Genomic DNA, 20,211 nt, shown 5'->3' on the forward strand with positions numbered 1-20,211 from the left:
AGGGGTTGTGGCAGTTTTGCCTGTGAGGGGCCCAGGCCTTGCCCTCCTGTGAGGTGAGGTGCTATGGGGAAAGCAGCCACTATAGTCTGAGTACTGGCTAAGGGGTGAGTTTCTGAGTCTTTTGCATAGGTGCATGTCCCCCGTCCCTCCAGCTCTTCAGAAGCTGATGTAGCATCCTGTAGTCATTGGTCATTGGCATTGTGTGTCTGGGGCCCAGTGAGGGATGGTGGGCCTGAGGTTAGGCTGGCATCAGGAGGCTGGTTGTCATCAGATAGTCCAGCATCAGGTGGGTAGGAGCTGTTCCAGTGCAGGGAAGGTGATAGGTTCCGGCCCAGGTTCAGGTCTTGGCACAGGTACTTGTAGCCCCGGATTGGCTAGTACAGGCCCCACAGCTGGCACAGTAGGGTCGTGTCCAGCTGTCACAGCCCCACCACCTACTTGCGCAGAACCGCTAGGGGTCCCATGTAGGCGGCGCCTGCATAGCCGTAGCTTCCGGTGATGCGGACGGCGGGGCCCTGCACATCGCATGTGAAGGTGCGCAGAGTTGTTGTAGCTCCAGCCAGAAGCAAACTGTGCTGGTGCTGAGCAGAATGCTGAGGCCACGTGATGGCAGCGGGAGCCCAGGGCTCAAGTGGCCTACCCCGCCCTGGTGCCTCGACCAGGGGCAGCTGATTCACTGTTGGGCCTGCAGGCGTGGACGACCATGCTGCCTCCCTCCCTCCAAAGCTCCACCCGGTAAGAATTTTTTAATGCACTAAGGAAGTGTAAGACATGCACAATCAGGTAGGGTTTAACAAAATGCAAAATAGCATGTTAAAAGACATCTGTAACAGGTAATATAGAAACTCAGAGGGCAGTGTGTATACTTCCAGCCAGCTAGAAAGGTCTCCGTACAATAGTTAACACATGAGCCAGTCCTTGAAGGTCGAGTAGAAGTTTCAGATTTGCAACTGATGACACTAACTGGCCCTAGCCTTGTACTCGTGCAGAGCAGAAGAGGTAAACACTGAGGCATACGTGTGAGTGCCAGGCCAGTTTGTGGATGTCAGGGGCTGCTTTTCTCTTACCACTGTACTCACATACCTCTTTCCCAGATCCTACAAACCAGGGGTTGGCTGGCTATGTATGGTCCACAGGCTAAATCTGGTCTGCTGCCTGTTCTTTTAAGTAAATTATTACTGGAACTTTCTGCTCTTGTTTGCCTGTTGTCTGTGGCTGGTTTCATACGCAAAGGCAGAAGTTAAATAGTTGTGAGAGAGAAGTATGACCCATAAAACCTAAAATATTTACTTTCCTTCTATTTATAGAAAAAATTGGCTGAACCTTGCTCTAAACCAGGGGTGTCCAAACTGGCCCGTGGGCCAACTGTGGCCCGCAATCCATTTTTTATTGGCCCACAGCAAATTGCAAAAATATATTTAGTTTACTTAAATAAACCAGGTGAGGCAAAACGTACTTCACCTCGAGTGAGTGGCCCAGCTGTTTGTGTGAGTGGCCCAGCTGTTTGTGTATTTTACCGCATATGGCCCTTGGTGAAAACCGTTGAAAAAAGTTTGGACACCCCTGCTCTAAACAGTAGCAACCATGAGCACTTTCAGTTTCACCTCTGTTTTTATGTTACCACCTTTTCTCCACTGCGTAGTGATAGGGTTCATAAAGTTACCGATGGAAGCTTTTTCCCAACTGTAATCAAGAACTATTGTATACATGTTTAAATGCATGCAGCTCATATTCATAACTCTTACTGCTTCATTAGAATGACTCTCCCCACCCAATTTGGATAGATTTAATCAGTCTTCACAGAATAACAAGTATTATCCACATTATCCAAAACGTTTTCTTTATAACAACTTCCTAGATTTCCTTTAGTTCAGGTCTCTTAATCATACCAACTCAATTCATTTTCTCCAGTAACATGCACATCTTTCAAAACACATCTGATAACTAAGTCCCTAATATAATTTTTAACTCTCTACATTTCTGGATTGCTCTAGCACTAATAAATTTCAAATTAATAACCAGTGAAAGTAGGAAATGTGGGAGACACTGGAGAACTGCGACTTCCACAGGCTGGTCAAACAGCCTTTGACTGTTTAGAAGTGTGGTGAGATTATTCTTGTTTTAAATACCAGCTTTATTCAAGTATAATTCACATAACATAAAATTCACACATTTAATGTATACAGCTCAGTGGTATTTAGTACATTCATAGAGTTGTGCAAACATCAACACTATCTAATTCTGGAACATTCTTATCACTCTTCTCATCCTCAGCCTCTGACACCCACTTAATCTATTTTTTATCTCGCTGAATTTTCCTGTTCTTGATATTGCATATAAATATAATCATAGATAAAGAGACTTTGTCTGGTTTCTTTGATTTAGCATAATATTTTCAGGATGCATCAATGTTGGATTATGTATCAGGACCTCATTCCTTTTTTTGGCCAAATTGCTGTCCATTGTATAGATATACTACCTTTTCTTTTTTTTTTTTTTTTGGTTGTGGAGGGCACAGCTCAGCTCCAGGTCCAGCCGCCATTTTCTAGTTGCAGGGGGCACAGCTCACCATCCCTGCGGGACTTGAGGAGTTGAACCGGCAACCTTGTGGCTGAGAGCCCGCTGGCCCATAGTGGGAATCGAACCGGCAGCCTTCGGAGTTAGGAGCACGGAGATCTAACAGCCTGAGCCACCGGGCCGGCCCCCTACTTTTTCTTTATGTATTCGTCAGTTGATGGGTTAGTTACCCAATAAAGATCTGAGGCTATAAAACAAATTCAGAGTTTACTTAAGGAGTCTTAAAAGATACGAATCCCAGAGACACAGACTCAGGTAGTAACCCAACTGCACTCTGGAGAGAACAAGGAAAGGCTGCGCTTGTAAAGGCAAAAACCACAAGATGTAATTCTTTCATGCAAATGAAGGATTGCTGGCTAGTTCACAGGAATTGGTTAGTTTCAGTATGTAAACAAGGGAGGTGAAAACTACAAGGAAGGAAATAAAGTCCATATATGTCCATGTAGCAGTTGTTCCAGGATGTTTATGGCCCCACGCTGTTTATTGCTTGGCCTTGAGCTGAGTTTAGCAACAGGCTTAGCAATTTAAAAGCAGCTCAGAACTGAGATGTGTGGAGGCATAGGGCCCACTTCCTTAATCGCCTCCTGACTATTTTAAAAGTGTCTCTCTCAGCAGTGTTTATTCCATTTTACTTTTTCCCCACTATCAGGTATTTGAGTTGTTTCCACCTTTTGGCTATTATGAATAATGGTACTATAAACATTCATGTGCAAGTTTTTTTCATGAGCAGGTTTTTGTATGGACAGGTTTTCTTAATTTATGTATGTATTTTTTTATTATAGACACCAAATATATAATTAAACAAAAATGAAATATTAAGAAATTTTGATCAAAGTGCACTGAAGGCATGTGGCAGTAAATATACAGTTTGTATTTGCCCCACATTTCCTTAATTTTATTCTCAACATTTTGTTCTCAGCTTTATTGAAGTATAATTGACAAATAGGAATTGTATATATTTAAGGTGAACAACTGGATGTTTGATGGATCTATATTTTGTGAAATGATCACCACAAGCTAATTAATATGTTCATCACCTCACATTGTTAAGATTTTTTGTTTATGGCGAGAAACTTAAGATCTACCCTCTTAACAAATTTCAAGTACACAGTATAGTATTGTTAACTGTAGTCACCATGCTGTACATTAGATCTCCAAAATTTATTCATCTTGCATAACTGCAGCTTTGTACCCTATGAGCAACATATACCTATTTCCCCCCTCCCTTCCACCTCTGGCATCCACCATTCTAGTCTCTCCTGAGTTTGACTGTTTTGGATTCCACATATAAGTGAGATCATGCAGTATTTGTCTTTCTGTGTCTGGCTTGTTTCACTTAACATAATGTCCTCTAGGTTCATCCATGTCTCAAATGGCAGGATTTCCTTCTTTTTTAAGACCGAATAATATTCCATTCTTCTGCGTGTGGATTTCTAGTATTTACACCATTTATTAATGAGACTGTTCTTGGCACTCTTGTTGCAGTCCAGTTGACCATAAATGCATGGATTTATTTCTGGGCTCTCTATTCTGTTCCATTGATTTATGTCTTTTTTTAAATGCCAGTCAGTATCATACTATTTTGATAACTGTAGCTTTGTAATATAGTTTGAAATCAGGACGTGTGATGCCTCCACCTTTCATTTTCTTGCTTAAAATTGCGTTGGCTATTCAGGGTCTTTTGTGTTTATGATAGGAACAAAAATAATATAATACTTAGGAAAAACTTAACTAAAGAGGTGAGAGACTTGTACAATGAAAATTATGAAACATTGACAAAGCAACTTAAAGAAGACACAGATAAATGGGAAGACATCCTGTGTTCATGGATTGGGAGAATTAATATTTTAAAATGTCTGTACTACCCAAAGTATGTACCCAAAGTTTATTGTAATCCCTATCAAAACCCCATTGGCATTCTTTACAAAAAAAAAAGCCAAAAATTCATATGGACTGGTTTTCAATATGTTCAATATATACGTAGGATTGGGATTGTTGAGTCATATGATAACTCTGTGTTTAACTTTTTGAGAAACTTTCACACTGTTTTCTAAAGAGACTGCACCATTTTGCACTCTTGCCAGCAAGAAATGAGCATTCTAAACCTCCACAGCCTTGCCCATATTTGTTAACGTCCTTCTTTTTGTATATAGCCATCTAGTGGATGCAAAGTGGAATGTCACTGTGGCTTTCATTTACATTTCCCTAATGACTAATGATGATGAATTTCTTTTTGTGCACTTATTGTGAATTTGTACATCTTCTTTAGAAAAATGTTTATTCATGTCTATGATAGGCAGAATAATGGGTGCCTAAAAATGTTTTTATTCTGATCTCTGGAATTTGTGAATATGTGATGTACCATAACAAAGGAGAATTCAGGTTTTAATTGGAATTAATGGTGATAATCAGGTGACCTTAATATAGGAATATGAGCCTGTATTATCTGAGTGGGCCAATATAGTGACAGGGGTCCTTAAAAGTGGAAATATGAGGCAAGAAAAGTATCAGTATCAGAGCGATGTGATGTGAGAAAGATTTGAACATCCATTGCTGGCTTTGAGGATGGAAGGGGAGGATGATGAGCCAGTGAATGTGATGGTGGAAAATATAAGGAAATGGATTCTCCACTGGAGCCTTCAGGGATGAATGTAGTACTGCTGAAACCTGCGTTTTGGTCTATTGAGACTTGAATCAGACTTCTGACTTACAGAAGTAGAAGAAAAGAAATTTGAGTAGTTTTAGCCCAGAAAGTTGTTCATAATTTATTATTGCAACAATAGAAAACTAATAACTCTCCTTTACTCATTTTTAATTGGGATAGTTATCCTTTTGTTGTTGATTTGCAAGAGTTCTCTGTATTCTGGATTACAAGTCCCTTACTGGATATATGAATTATAAATATTTTCTCCCATTCTGTGGGTTATCTTCTCACTTTGTTGGTAGTGTTTTTTGAAATACAAAAGTTTGAAAATTAAGTGCAATTTTTCTAAGTTTTCTTTTGTCTCTTGTGCTTTTAGGTAATCGTAGAATATCCAAGGTCATTAAGATTCGGTCCCAAGTTTTTCTCTAAGAATTTCAGCTCATACATTTAAATGTATTATCCAACTTGAATTGTATATGATGTTCTTCAGAGGTCCAGATTTATTCTTTTACATATAGATGATCAGTTATCCCAGAATCTTGGTACACTTATTAAAAAAATCAATTGACTATAAATGTAAGAGTTCATTTCTGAACTCACAATTCTATTTTATTTATCTGTGTTTATTTTTATGGTACTACGACAATGTACTAATCAGTATTGTAGTAGTAATTTTTAAAAGTGGGAAATGTGAGTCCTTCAAGTTTGCTCTTTTTAAGAAATATTTTTGAGCAATCTGGGACCCTTGAAAATTCATATGAGTTTTAGAATTAGTTTACCAATTTGTGCAAAAAAACCCAACCCCCCCCCCAAAAAAAAAAACACACAAAAAAACCAAACAATAAAAAAAACCCAGCAGGTGGGATTTTTGATAAAAATTGTGTTAAATCTATACATCTGGGAGAGTTGCTATCTTAACCATATTAAATCTTGTAATTCATGAAAATTGGATATATTTCCATTTATTTATGTCTTTTAAAATTTCTTTTAATGGTGTTTTATAGTTTCTATGTACAAGTCTTATAATTTTTAAAACTTTATTTCTACATAATTTATTTTTGATTCAATGTAAATGAAATTTTATTCTTAATTTTAATCAATTTAAAAATCAATTAATAAAATTAATTAAAAGTTAACTAATTGATTAAAATTAATCAAAAGTCAACTAATTAAAATGAATTAAAAATTAATTTTCTATTGTATGGACATACTTCTGATTTTTGTATATTGACTTTGTTTCCTGTACCTTGAACTCCTTTATTAGTTCTGATAGTTTTTTAGTGGATTCTTTGAGATACAAGATGTTACCTGTGAATAGAGATCATTTTACATCTTCCTTTCCAACCTAGATGGATTTTATTTATTTTTTTCTTACCTAATTGCCTTGGCTAGAGCTTCCAGTATAGTATTAAATAGACGTGACAAGAGAGGATGTTTTTCTTGTTTGTAATTCAAGGTGAAAGCTTTTAGTCTCTCACCTTTAAGTATGTTTCATTGATTGCCTTTATAAAACTTGAGAAGTTCTGTTCGAAGTTTTTTTGATGTTTTTATTGTGAAAATGTGTTACATTTTCTCAGATACTTTTTCTATGTCTATTACAGTGATAATGTGGTTTTTGTCCTTTATTCTATTAAGGTGGGATGTTATATAGATTGATATTCACATTTTAAACCTGGGATAAATTGCATTTGCACATGGTGAGTAATCCATTTTATGTATTGTTGGATTGTTGGACTCAGTTTGATAGTATTTGGTTGAGGAATTTTGCATGCATATTCCTAAGAGACATTAGTCTGTAATTTTCTTTTCTTGAATATCTTTGGTTTTGACGTTAGAGTAAAACTGGTATTATAGAACAAGTTTGAAAGTCATCTTTCCTCTTCAATTTTTAGAATAGTTTGTGAAGGATTGGTGCTAATTCTTCTTTAAATGTTTGTTACAATTCACCATCAAAGCCATCTGATTCTGGGCTTTTCTGTCAGAAGTTTTTTGATTCCTAATTTAATGTCTTGTTATCCTACAGCTGTGCAGATTTCCTATTTCTTCTAGAATCATTTTCAGAAGTTCTCACCTAAGAATTTGTCCATATTATCTAATTTGTTAGCATACAATTGTTCATCATATTTCCTCATACTCCTTTTTTTTTTTTTTTATGTAAAGGTGATAGTGATGTCCTCTATTTCATTCTTGAATTTAGTAAATTGAGTCTTTTTTTTTTTTTTGCTTGGTGGGTCTAGCTGAATTTTTTTTTAGTATCATTGATCATTTATTTAAAAGACACAGTTGCAGGTTTATGGATTTTCTCTATTCTTTTCAATTCTCTATTTTCGTGTATTACTGTTTTTGTCTTTATTCTTTTCTTTTTTCCAGTTTGGGTGTACTTTGCTCTTCTTTTTTCTGTTTCCCAAGGTGGAAGTTTAGGTTATTGATTAAAGGCTGTTTTCTTTTTTAATATTGGTGCTTACAGCTATACACTTGATTCTCACCACTGCTTTTGCTGCACCCATAGTTTTGGTATGTTGTGTTTTAGTTTTCCTTCATCACAAAGTATTCTCTAATTTCCTCTGAGATTTCTTTGACCCATTGGTTACATAGGAGTGTATTATGTAACTTTTACATATTACTGAGTTTCCCACATTTCTGTCTCTTTAGTTGTTCTTTTTAACAATTTCTATACTTTATTGACATTCTCTATTTTGTGAGATGTTGTCTTCACATTTACTTTAATTTTTAAATTGAAGTATAATTGACATGAAAAATTAGTTTTAGGTGTACAACATAATGATTCGAAACTTAAATTATTGCAAAATAATCACAATAAGTATAGCTAATATGTTACCATACACAGGTACAAAAATTTTGTTCCTTGTGATGAGAAACTGAAGATTTACTCTCTTAGCAACTTTCAAATATACACTATAGTGTTATTAACTATAGTCACCATGCTGTATATTACATACACATGACTTATTATTTTATAACTGAAAATTTGTACCTTTTGACCCTCTTCACCCATCTTGTCCACCCTCTTCCACCCTCGAGCCCTTGTCTCTGGCAACCACCAGTAATTTTTTCTCTGTATCTATGAGCTCATTGTTAAAAAAGATTCCACATATATGTGAGATCATATGGGATTTATCTTTCCCTGACTCATTTCACTTAGAATAATGCCCTCAGGGTCCATCCATGTTGTCACAAATGGGAAGATTTCCTTCTTTTTTCATGGCTGAATAATATTCCATTGTACATTGATACCACATCTTTTTTATCCAAGTCAGTGGGCACTTAGGTTGTTTCCATGTCTTGGCTATTATAAATAGTCCTGCAGTGGACATGGGGGTGTACATATATCTTTTTTTTTTTTTTAAAGATTTTATTGGGGAAGGGGAACAGGACTTTATTGGGGAACAGTGTGTACTTCCAGGCCTTTTTTCCAAGTCAAGTTGTTGTCCTTTCAATATCAGTTGTGGAGGGTACCATTCAGCTTCAAGTTGTTGTCCTTTCTGTCTTAGTTGTGGAAGGCGCAGCTCAGCTCCAGGTCCTGTTGCCGTTTTCTAGTTGCAGGGGGCACAGCCCACCATCCCTTGCGGGACTCGAGGAGTTGAACCGGCAACCTTGTGGTTGAGAGCCCACTGGCCCATGTGGAAATCGAACCGGCAGCCTTTGGAGTTAGGAGCATGGAGCTCTAACCACCTGAGCCACCGGGCCGGCCCTACATATATCTTTCTGAATTAGTGTTTTCATTTTCTTCAGATAAATATCCAAAAGTAGAATTGCTGGGTCATATAGTAGTTCTATTTTTAATTTTTTGAGAAACCTTCAAACTGTTTTCCATAGTGGATGTGAAAATTTACATTCCCACCAGCAGTGCACAAGGGTTCCCTTTTCCCTGCATCCTCACCAGCACTTGTTGTTTCTTGATTTGTTGATGATAGCCATTCTAACAGGTGTGAAGTGGTATCTCATTGTGGTTTTGATTTGCATTTCCCTGATAATTAGTGATGTTGAGCATCTTTTTATGTACCTGTTGGCCATCAGTATGTCTTCTTTGGAAAAATGTCTATTTAGACCTTCTGCCCATTTTTTAATTGGATTGTTTGGGTTTTTTTGCTATTGAGTTGTGTAAGTTCTTTATATATTTTGGATATTATCCCCTTATCATTTATATTATTTACCATTGTTTCTCCCATTCTGTAGGTTGCCTTTTCATTTTATTGATTGCTTCCTTTTCTGTATAGAAGCATTTTAGTTTGATATAGTCTCACTTGTTTATTTTTACTTTTATTGCCATTGATTTTGATGTCTTCCTTTAATTCTTTAGATGTGTTTTCCTTTAGTCCTTTGAACATATTTGTAATATAATAGTCGACTTATTATCTTTGTCAGTAAGCCCAACATTTTGGTTTCCTCAGGCACAGTTTCTATATACTTTATCTTTCCTGTGTTTTGGATATACTTTCCTATTTCTTTGTGTGTCTCATAATTTTCTGTTGAAAACTAAGCATTTTTAAATGATATCATTTGGCAACTGGAAATCAGACATCCCCCAGAATTTATTATCCTTGCTGTTGTTGTTTTGTCTGTTTAGTGACTTTCTTGACTACTTCTGTTGTTATCTTTGTTATGTGCAGCCAATCAAGTATCTGCTCAGTTAATTTCAGAGATTCTCTTAAATTCTTTGTATTAATGTCTCAGCCTTGCCAGGGGCACATGTGTAAGTGTGCTGGGTGGGGCATGTCTTCAGTGTTTTGTGAGGTAGTTTAACACTCCTTCTGGTCTTCAATTCCTCATTATATAGAGTCTCAAAGCCAGCTAGAAGTGAGAAGTTAGAGCTTTCTCAAAATTTTCCTGGGGAGATACACTCTCCTGCACATGTGTATGACAATCTAGATTCCCAGGAGTATGTCAGAGTTTTGCAAATACCCTCTGATTATTTTGTGCTTTTTTTTTTTTCTTTTTCTTTCCCTTTTCTGTTTTGTTTGTTTTGTTTTGGTTAGCCTGTTAGTAGCCTGAAATGGTCATGCTGCCTCAGGTTGCTGTGATCTTCAACAATTGCTGCTGATGTTTTTTTCTTGGGGGAGGGCGTGTGTGTGCAAAACTTTAGGGGGGAGAGTTGTTCACAGAGAAGGAGCTCCGAGTCAGGTCAGTTAAAGACATGCCCTCATAATAGACTTTTTAGCTAGCTTCCAGATAGGACAAAGAGGGACAGTTTTCTGGTGATGGAGTTTTGGGAGAGCTCCAAACACATTCTTCTCTCTCACTGGCTGCTAGGCTAATAGTTTTCACAGCTACCATGGTTGCAAGGCTGTTGTTTTTCAAGGAGAGCACAAAACTGGGAACAGGAGGATGGGATTACAGCAAGTAAAAATACCACAGAACCTTATATTTTTTCAGATATTCAGCCATTTTTTTTCCTTAAATAAACACGCCTTGAATATTTGCAAGCTTTTAGGTAATTTTCAAATATCTGAAAAAAGTTGATTTTGACATTTATTCCAGTGATCTTTTTCTGTTTGTAGAAGAGTAGATTTCTGGAGCTCCTTAATCTGCCATTCTGGAAGTGGTTTAATATCATTGTTCTTAATTTTTTCTCAAATAATTTTCCAGTAATATGTATCATAAAGGTTTAGCAATACGGTATATGGCATTTCTAAAGCACTTTCATGTCACCATGATGAACTAGCTCCCCTAAAATTTTGTAAATATTTTTTTTGAATTTGCTTTTTTTAATTTTCTAACAATACAGTATTGTTTTCTTAATCTATTTGGGTTGCTATAAGAAAATACCACAGGCTGTGCAGTTTATAAACAACAGAAAGTCCTATATCAGGATACTAACATGATGAGGTGAGGGCTCTCTTTCTGGTTGCAAACCATGTATTCTTATGTGGTGGAAGGTGATAGGGAGCTCGGTTGGGCCCTCTTTTATAAGACCACTAATTCCATTCAGGAGGGCTCTGTTCTCATGACCTAATCATACTGCAAAAGCCCCATCTACTTCAGTCACACTGGGCATTAGGTTTAAACATGAGTTCTGGGGGTTCAGAAACATTTAGCTTATAGCAGCTGGTTACTTTTCTTCTTTTTTTAGGAAGTGAGGTGTTCGTTCGTTCCACATCAACTTGGAGAGTTCAAAGTGAAGCAGGTCTTAGAGATTGTTGGCCCGGTGGCAGATGATAATTTTCAGTCTGTGTCGCTGAAACCTTTTCATGAAATAAATTTAATTTTCAACAGTGTCTGCAGACTTGATATCGATAAAGTTGTGATGAAAAGTAGTCCTGGTAAGCTATTATGGATGCTTACTTTTTTTTTAGGTTAATATAGGATTATCTTAATATGTTAATTGCTTTGCTGTATGTATCAAATGTGGTTTAATCTAGTGGTTCTTACCTTTTGAATGCCTCAAAACCACCTAGAAAGTTTGTTAAAATCACTGGCCTATATCCCAGCATTGATTATTAACTAGGTCTTTGTTAGAGCCCAAGGATTTGCATTTCTAACGTGTTCCCAGTAGATGCTAATGCCGCCATTTTGAGGATTCACACTCTGAATACACTGGTTTAGTGAGCTGTAAACTTTACTTAATATTTTAGTTTTTTATTTTTATCCTTCTACTTTTTTGTTTGAGTCTATAATGTAAACCGGTTTTGACCATTTCATGGATTTTCTTATTGCTGCTGTTTCACCTAGTCTTCAATTATCTTTTATACATTGAGCCATATGTAATTGCTGATATTTAACTGTCTTTAACCTATAAACATTTATTTTGTATAGGCCAACCCAGTCCTTCAAGTTACTATGTTTATTTTTTACGCATGCATTATTTTGCTAAGTTGTTTTGTGTACGTCCATTTGTTAAATGAATAATTTCACTAATTTGTTTGTTTATGTAGGGATTTAGCTTTAATTCAGAACCAGTGGTCTAGTGTATTAATTAACTTACAGATGTTATTTGGAAAACTGAAATTCAGAAAAACATATTTAAACTTACTATCCAATTCTATCAAAGATGTATTACCTCTAATCAGTAATCCTACGGGACGCTTTATGGTCAAAGATTGGGCAAAATCAAAGGAATACGCACCTGTTGCAATGCTTCAATCAACCATGACAAGCATTCACAGTCATCGCTCACGTAAAGAGACAAGAAATGATGTGCTTATTGCCTTTCCCAATGACCGAGCTGCAAGTATCAAGTCTGGAGAGCAGAATAAACATTTCAGGTAACATGCTGTATATTAAAAACCTGAAATTTGGAAATAGACAGTGACCAACGTGATATGCAGAGGTCTTATCAGATCCTGCTGTAACAAACTAATGATGGTAAGAATAATAATACTTATAATAGCAATACAATTTATCTTCTCTCTTTTTTTTTTACATTAGAGGAGATGATTGTTGAATGCTACAGTATTGCTTCATCTAATCTCTCATCACCTCTGCTGTGTATTTGCCAAGAAGTGAAAGGTTTACCAGATGATTCTTACAAGATGCTGTTGACAAGACTAGAATAATAATAGAAATAATCACTTTTGGAAATGTATCATGTCCTCACAGTAGTCAGGTTCATTGAATATGGTTGAGAGCTTGAATTTATCTAAGATTAAAAAAAAATAGTAATAACATATAAAATTGTGAAAAACCAGTCATCCTTGTCATCATTATCATCTTTGTTCCATCCCCTCAAAGTCAGATTTCCAATAACCTTTCCAAAATTGAACTAAAACCTCCCCTATTAGTATTGTAAGTCATGTTAAACCTCAATGTAAATTTATCCAAACCTCAAAGAAATTGTACCTTACTAATCAATGCTTTGTGAGAAGAAACCCAGGCATGCTGGCATCTTTATCTGGGCCATTAGATCGGGAATAGTTTTTACACATTTGAAACTGAAATGGGTTTTTTTTCTGTCTGCTTATGTGCTGCTACCATGTTTCCCCGAAAATAAGACCTAGCCGGACAATCAGCTCTAATGCGTCTTTTGGAGCAAAAATTAATATAAGACCCAGTATTGTATTATATTATATTATTATGTTATACTATATTATATATTATAAGACCGGGTCTTATATTATATATACTATTATAGTAAAATAAGACTGGGTCTTGGGGCCAGCCCAGTGGCTCAGGCGGTTAGAGCTCCATGCTCCTAACTCCAGAGGCTGCTGGTTCGATTCCCACATGGGCCAGTAGGCTCTCAACCACAAGGTTGCCAGTTTGACTCCTGCAAGGGATGGTGGGCTGTGTCCCCTGCAACTAGAAACGGCAACTGGACCTGGAGCTGAGCTGCACCCTCCACAACTAAGATTGAAAGGACAACAACTTGACTTGGAAAAAAATCCTGGAAGTACACACTGTTCCCCAATAAAGTCCTGTTCCCCTTCCCCAATTAAATCTTTAAAAAAAAAAAAAAAACTGGGTCTTATATTAATTTTTGCTCCAAAAGACGCATTAGAGCTGATTGTCTGGCTAGGTCTTATTTTCGGGGAAACATGGTAGTAGACTACCTCAACTTGATAATGTGCCTCCCTGGACTTTCTCTACTTGTCTCTTTACCTTTGGTGAGTCGTTAAACTCACTTAATTTTATAGTCATTTTCTTACAATACTGTTTGATTTTTAGGCCATAATTGTTTTATTATTGATAATTGGAAAATTCTGGGTTTTTATATAGTCTGTCTTATTATTTTATTTTACAATTCCATCCACATTAGCCTTTCTCTTTTTTATTTGACAAGTACCATAAAACACAGAAGCATAAAAATCACTCAGATTCCATTTTAAATTATTGTATGATATAAAAAGGGAAAATCCCTCCCTCTGGCTCATTGCACACGGTCCCACTCTGCAGAAGTATCTGCAGGAAACAATTTATTTTTATTTTTGTTTTTCAATTACAGTTGACATTCAGTATTATTTTATGTTAGTTTAAGGTCTACAGCGTGGTGGTTAGTCATTTATATAATTTACGAAGTAGTCTCCCCACCCCATTAGTCTAGTACTCACCTGACACTATACATAGTTTTTACAGTATTATTGATTGTATCCCCATGGTGTACTTTACATCCCTTTGTGGATGACTGTCTTGTAACTGCCAATTTGTACTTCGTAATCCCTTCACCTTTTTAACCCAGCTGTCAAGCCCCTACCCATCTGGCAACCATCAGTTTGTTCTCTGTATCTATGAATCTGTTTGTTTGTTTGTTTGTTTTGTTCTTTAGATTCCACATATAAGTGAGATCATATGGTATTTGTCTTTCTCTGTCTGACTTATTTCACTTAGTATAATACCTTGTAGGTCCATTCATGTTGTTGCAAATGATAAGATTTCAATTTTTTATGGCTGAATAATATTCCATTGTAGGAAACAAGTTTTTAATATGTCCTTTTTAATTCTTTCCTATGCTTAGACAAATATATGTACGTAGAGATATAATGTGTTCATTTAATGTTAACATTTCTGTCTAAATCAATATTAATCAGATGATCTAAAACTGTTACAATTTTTTGAAGAAGGCTAAGTATTTCCTATTTATCCCATATTTATCCCATAGCCATAATTATTTTTTTCAGTTCGCACTTATCCATACTATGGAAATACAAAATTTAGTCCAGTTATTTTCTGGCTAGCAATTAGTAAGTTTAAATAATGAAATTTTACAGTGTGTTACATTTTTGGTAATATTGCTATTTTATTTTTTAATGCATTTTTTCAAATTATGAGAGGAAAATAAGATAGGAATTATTTATACTTTTTGTTTACTGCACTATGCCCTGTGCTTAGAACAGTGTCAGGCATATAGTAGGCGCTCAGTAAATATTTTTTTAATACATAAATGAGGAAAAATGTTTTATTTATATAGTAATTTTTGCCCCCTGTACTTGGCACATTAAACAAATATCACCTACTCAAAGCTGCAGAGGTATTTCTTGAAGTTTATTCTTTAAGGAGCTGATAAGCATTTAGATATGTTAGTAATCAGTTCTTTGTCACCTCAGTCATTTACTATAATAGTGTATTCCCTGAGGATAAGGGGGGACCCTGTACTCCTTTCCATGTCTCTCCTTTTCTTCCTTCAGATATTGGAATTATTTCTAGGTTCTAAAGGTAGTTAAGGTTCCAAGAACCTGAAGAAAAATTTAAATATCAGCTCTCTATGAATAACAAAGCATTTGTTCTCTCTCATTGCTTCACCCTCTTAAAGATTTGAACTGCAGTTAAAGCTGTCTTACTGTAACCACTGAGGAACTGTTGAAAACAGGAAGAAATATTAGATTAAGTTTCATTTGACTGTATGGCTATAGTAGTCCCTTCATATCCATGGCGGATCCTGTTGTTCCAAGACCTCCAGGGGATGCCTGAAACCGTGCATATTACCAAACTATATACACTGTGTTTTTTCCTGTACAAACATACATACAGAGGGTTCCAAAAAAATGTGTACACATTTTAAGAAAAGAAAAAATTGTATTAAAATTGTAATACTCAATATATACTGATAACAAAAGATGAATGCAAGTCATGTTTGACTTCTGCAATTATAAGAGGTGCTCAAAGTGGTTACCATCAGTGTAATTTTAATAGTTTTTTCCTTAAAGTGTATATACATTTTTTTTGGCACCCTTTGGGTATACCTATGATAAAGTTTAATTTATAATTTAGGCGCAGTAAGAGATTAACAATAATTAATAGTAAAATAGAACAATTATAATTAATAGTAAAATAGAACAATCATAACAATATAATGTAATAAAAGTTATGTGAATATGATCTTTCTCTTTCTCTCTCTCTCTCTCTTTTTTCTTTCTCTCTCTCTCTTGTAACTGATGTGATAATCAAGAAGGTTACTAAGTGACTGACAGGCAGGGAACATATACAACCTAGATACATTGGACAGAGGGATGAGTAACTTCCAGGGTGTGATGGAGTGGGATGGTGTGAGGTTTCATAGTGCTACTCAGAACAGCCCGAAATTTAAAACTTAATGAATTGTTTAATTCTGGAATTTTCCATTTAATATTTTTGGACATGGTTGACTGTGGATAACTGAAACTGGAAAGTGAAACTGTGGATAAGGGCGGACTATTGTAATAGTTTCATGCTTATGAGATAATTATTGAGGATAAGAATCTTAATTATTAATAAAATTTGCTGTGGACTGAGGTAGATCAAGGCCAGAAGGTGTGAATAATTGTACTTTTTTTATGGAAAATATATGGTGGGTGAAAAGGAAGAGCATGAACCCAGTTAGTGAATATAAGATACAAAGTAGTTTGCAGTTCTTTTATGGAGTATTTTTTCTCTATAGATTTATTGTTGATGGTTATTTCTTGAGCTCTGAGATACTAAGAAATCATGTTTAACAAAAGAATTAATTATTGTAAATAATTTTAAAAATTTTGAGCACAATGATCTAAAAGCAGTTAACTTTTAGGAAACACCAGTCAGATCTAGTCCCATCTGTAATCTAGAATTGTCCAAATTGCTTACTTGACTAATTCCCCAAGAGTGGGTTTAGAGTAGGTGTCATTACATTCTGTTAACCGGGAAATAACATTGAACCTCAGCTCTTCAACTAATTGAAGAAATGTATTCAATTAAGAGACAGCATTTTGTGCAGAATAAAACAGCAAGAAGTTTATTAGTAAAAGAAAGTACACTCCGAGACGTGGAGCAGGCCAACCCAAGTGAGGGAAGCAACCTCACCTTACATTGTGTGAAGGCTTTTATTTCTATGGGTAGATTTGCCTCCTCTCTGTCTTCTCTTACTGATCTCTCTCTCTCTCCCTGAGGTGCCTGGTCCTCTGGCATTTAGCAATGTGTTTCTTTGATTTAGGGGCATGTGTAAACACACCCCTTTGATTTAGGGACATGTGTAAACACATCCCCTTGGTTTGGGGGAATGTGTAAACACATCCCTTTGGGTATGTGAAAACCTGGAATCCAGCTGGGCCTTGACCCAAGTAGGAACTGCAGCAAGGGGCTTTATTTAACCGGGGCTAGGTCTCTTCTGCTCATTTCTATCTACCTGCCTACCCTATCAATTCCAGTAACCTCAGGGATTTTCTCTGATTCAGTTAAGAAGAAAACTAGATGTCACTCTAGTTCTATGTGTAATAATGTCTTGATATGTAATAGGGTATGTGGGAAACGACTAAAATCTGTCCTATTCACCATTCTATGCCCACTCTCTGGCATAGATGGCACTCAAGACATACTGACCAAATAAATGCATGCATGTAAATGTTAACATGACTTCCTTATATTGTAGGACGATTTTCACAAATATTCCAAGATATAACTATGTGGATCCTGATTTTGCATATACTGATTCTGAAAAATTGGAAAAGAAAGCACATAAAGACCGTTATGCAGAATACATTAAAACTTCAAGAAACATGCGGAAACAAAGGAAGAGGTAAAGTTCACTTCCTCAAACAGTATGAAACGGCTCATGGTGCCTATAGAACCAGAATTTTTTTCTTTACTCCTTAGTTTCTTTTTAGTGATTTAAGTGACTTTTTCATGTATGCAAATAGTAAAACCTTGAACTACTTTAACTGCAATTATTTACTTTCTTACCTTTCATTTGGGAATGTCTTAGGTGGGTTTCCCCAGCAGCACATCCTAAGACAGGGATGCCAGCACATGAGATGTTGGGGGAGTGCTTTTTCAGGAGAAACCTGTACAGGATGAGAGAAGCATGATAGGGCACGGAGGGAACTCAGAAATGATGTGTTTCAAGTAAAGTTTACAATCAGCCTAATGCCTGGGACCTCTTGAGCATAAATTATACCACAGTTTGTTCTTGTCTTAAGGCAAAGGGGCTTGTTTTTTGTGCTTCATATCAGTCATTGATGAGCTGTTCCAGGGTGTGGTGGGATGGGCTTAATGTCTGTGAGGAGATGTTTGAGAATGGGGTCTCTGCAGCAGAAGGCAGTTTTATGCAGATTAGTGCATCAGTCTGCTTAAATGGATCTCAGTAGGACAGCAATAGCAAGCACTGTGGGGAATATTTGGGTTTATAGATGTATTTTATTTTGCAAAAGACTTAGCCTCAATTAGTTATTATTATGATTTCAGTAGGGAAGACATGAATTTGTATGACGAATCTGACACAGAACTACAGGCAGCATCAGATCTAAAGGCACTGTCACTGTCAGATGTGCATTTAGAAGAGGACCTATATTCAGCAGCTTGTAAGATTAAACCATACCAACTGTTGAGCACCAACAAGATAGAATCCAAGGAGGCAGAGGCTCGGGACAGAAAGGCATGTGCCATATTTTACGTTTGATTATGTCATGAGAACTCTTAAATTGCCTTTTGCTAATATTGAACAGTGAATTTTAGAATAATGTGATTTTTCACAGGTTCTCAAAGGACTTAAATCAAAGCCATCTACGCTTCATGAAAAACATGATTGCAGCTTAAATTTGACACCAAAACAGATTCATCAAGTAATCGTTGGTAAGAATTTATAAAAACATTTGTAATGTTTATTTTTTAACAGATTTATTGAAGTATAATTTATATTCCATGAAATTCACCAGTTTAAAGCATGCAAGTCAATGAATGTTAGTAAATGTACAGGATTATGTAATCGTCACAATTCAATTTTAGAATGCTGTCATCACCCTCATAATCACAGGCAGTTGCTCCCTCTTCCCACCCCTAGTCCCAGACAACCATCAGTCAGCTTCCTATCATGATAGATTTATCTTTTCTGAACATTTCGAGTCAAAGGAATCATACAATGTGTGTTATCTCTTACATTGTTCCTTTTACTTAGCTAATATTTTTGAGGTCCATCCATGTGGTAGTAGGTATAAATATTCTGTTCCTTTTTATGTCTAAGTAGTATCTCATTTTACAGGAGCACCACATTTTGTTTATCCATTTACCAATTGATAGACATTGAGCTGTTTCCAGTTTCAGGCTCTTGTGAATAATGATACTGTAAACAATCACATATCATATAATTCTTTGCATGAACATAGGTTTTCCTTTCTTTTGGTTATCTTCCTGGAAGTGGAAATGCTGGGTTGTATGGTAAATTTATGTAGAACTTCCAAAGAAACTGCCAAAAATTTTCCAAAATGACTGCACCAAGTTGCAGCCCCAGCAATAATATATGAAGGTTACAGTTTTACATTCTCACTGGCAATTGTTATTTTCTTTTTTTGATTACACCATCCTAGTGGGTGTGAAATATTACCTCATTGTGGTTTTGATTTGCATTTCCCTTGTGACTAAGATGTTGAATATATTTTCATGTATTTGCTTAGAGAAATGTCTATTTGTTTATATTTGGAGAAATGTCTTTTCAGATTCTTTGCCCAATTTTTAATTTGAATATTTGCCTTCTTATTATAGAGCTGTAAGAATTGTTTATCATTTTAGGATACAAGTTATTTTTTTCTATCAGATATATGATTTCTAAATATTTTCTCTAAGTCTATGGCTTTGTTTTTTTCATTTTCCTAATAATGTTTAAAGTGCAAAAGTTTTAAACTTAAATGTAATTGAATTCATCAAAAATTTGCCTTTAGAGATCATGTTTTTGATATCATGCCCTAGAAATCTTTAGTTAACTCAGGGTCGCAAATGTTTTTCCCATTTTCTTCTGAAATTGTCATAATTTTTAGATCTTATATTTAAGACTAGAATTCCTTTGGAGTTAATGTTTGTTTATGGTGTGAGTTGAGAGTCTAAATTCATATAATTGTATGTGGATATTCAATTGTCCCAGCACTATTTATTGAAAATACTATCATTCCTCATTGAATTGCCTTGACACCTTTGTTGATAATCAGTTGACTGTATATGTGAGGGTTTATTTCTAGAGTCTCGATTCTGTTCCATTCATCTGTATATTTATCCCTATGAAAGTTCTACACTGTCTTCAATACTGTAGCTTTACAGTAAGTTTTGAAATCTGTAAGTGTAAGTCCTCCAAATTTGCTCTTCTTTTTCAAGATTCTTTGGTT

At 35.9% G+C, this 20,211-nt stretch overlaps 1 protein-coding gene across 1 annotated transcript in view; it reads left to right on the forward strand.

Annotated features, from left to right (window-relative positions):
• CFAP47 (cilia and flagella associated protein 47) overlaps positions 1-20,211 on the forward strand; it is a 372,118-nt gene that overhangs the window by 24,659 nt on the left and 327,248 nt on the right. Inside the window, exons 9-13 of the mRNA XM_088794865.1 lie at positions 11,313-11,502; positions 12,231-12,444; positions 17,493-17,639; positions 18,305-18,494; positions 18,595-18,691. Coding sequence (XP_088650991.1) covers positions 11,313-11,502; positions 12,231-12,444; positions 17,493-17,639; positions 18,305-18,494; positions 18,595-18,691 — 838 coding nt within the window. The remainder of the gene's footprint in view (positions 1-11,312; positions 11,503-12,230; positions 12,445-17,492; positions 17,640-18,304; positions 18,495-18,594; positions 18,692-20,211) is intronic.

This window comes from Rhinolophus sinicus, chromosome 18 (genome assembly GCF_057876585.1).
Source record: "Rhinolophus sinicus isolate RSI-liver-muscle chromosome 18, RSI-T2T, whole genome shotgun sequence".
NCBI classification, from domain to species: domain Eukaryota; kingdom Metazoa; phylum Chordata; class Mammalia; order Chiroptera; family Rhinolophidae; genus Rhinolophus; species Rhinolophus sinicus.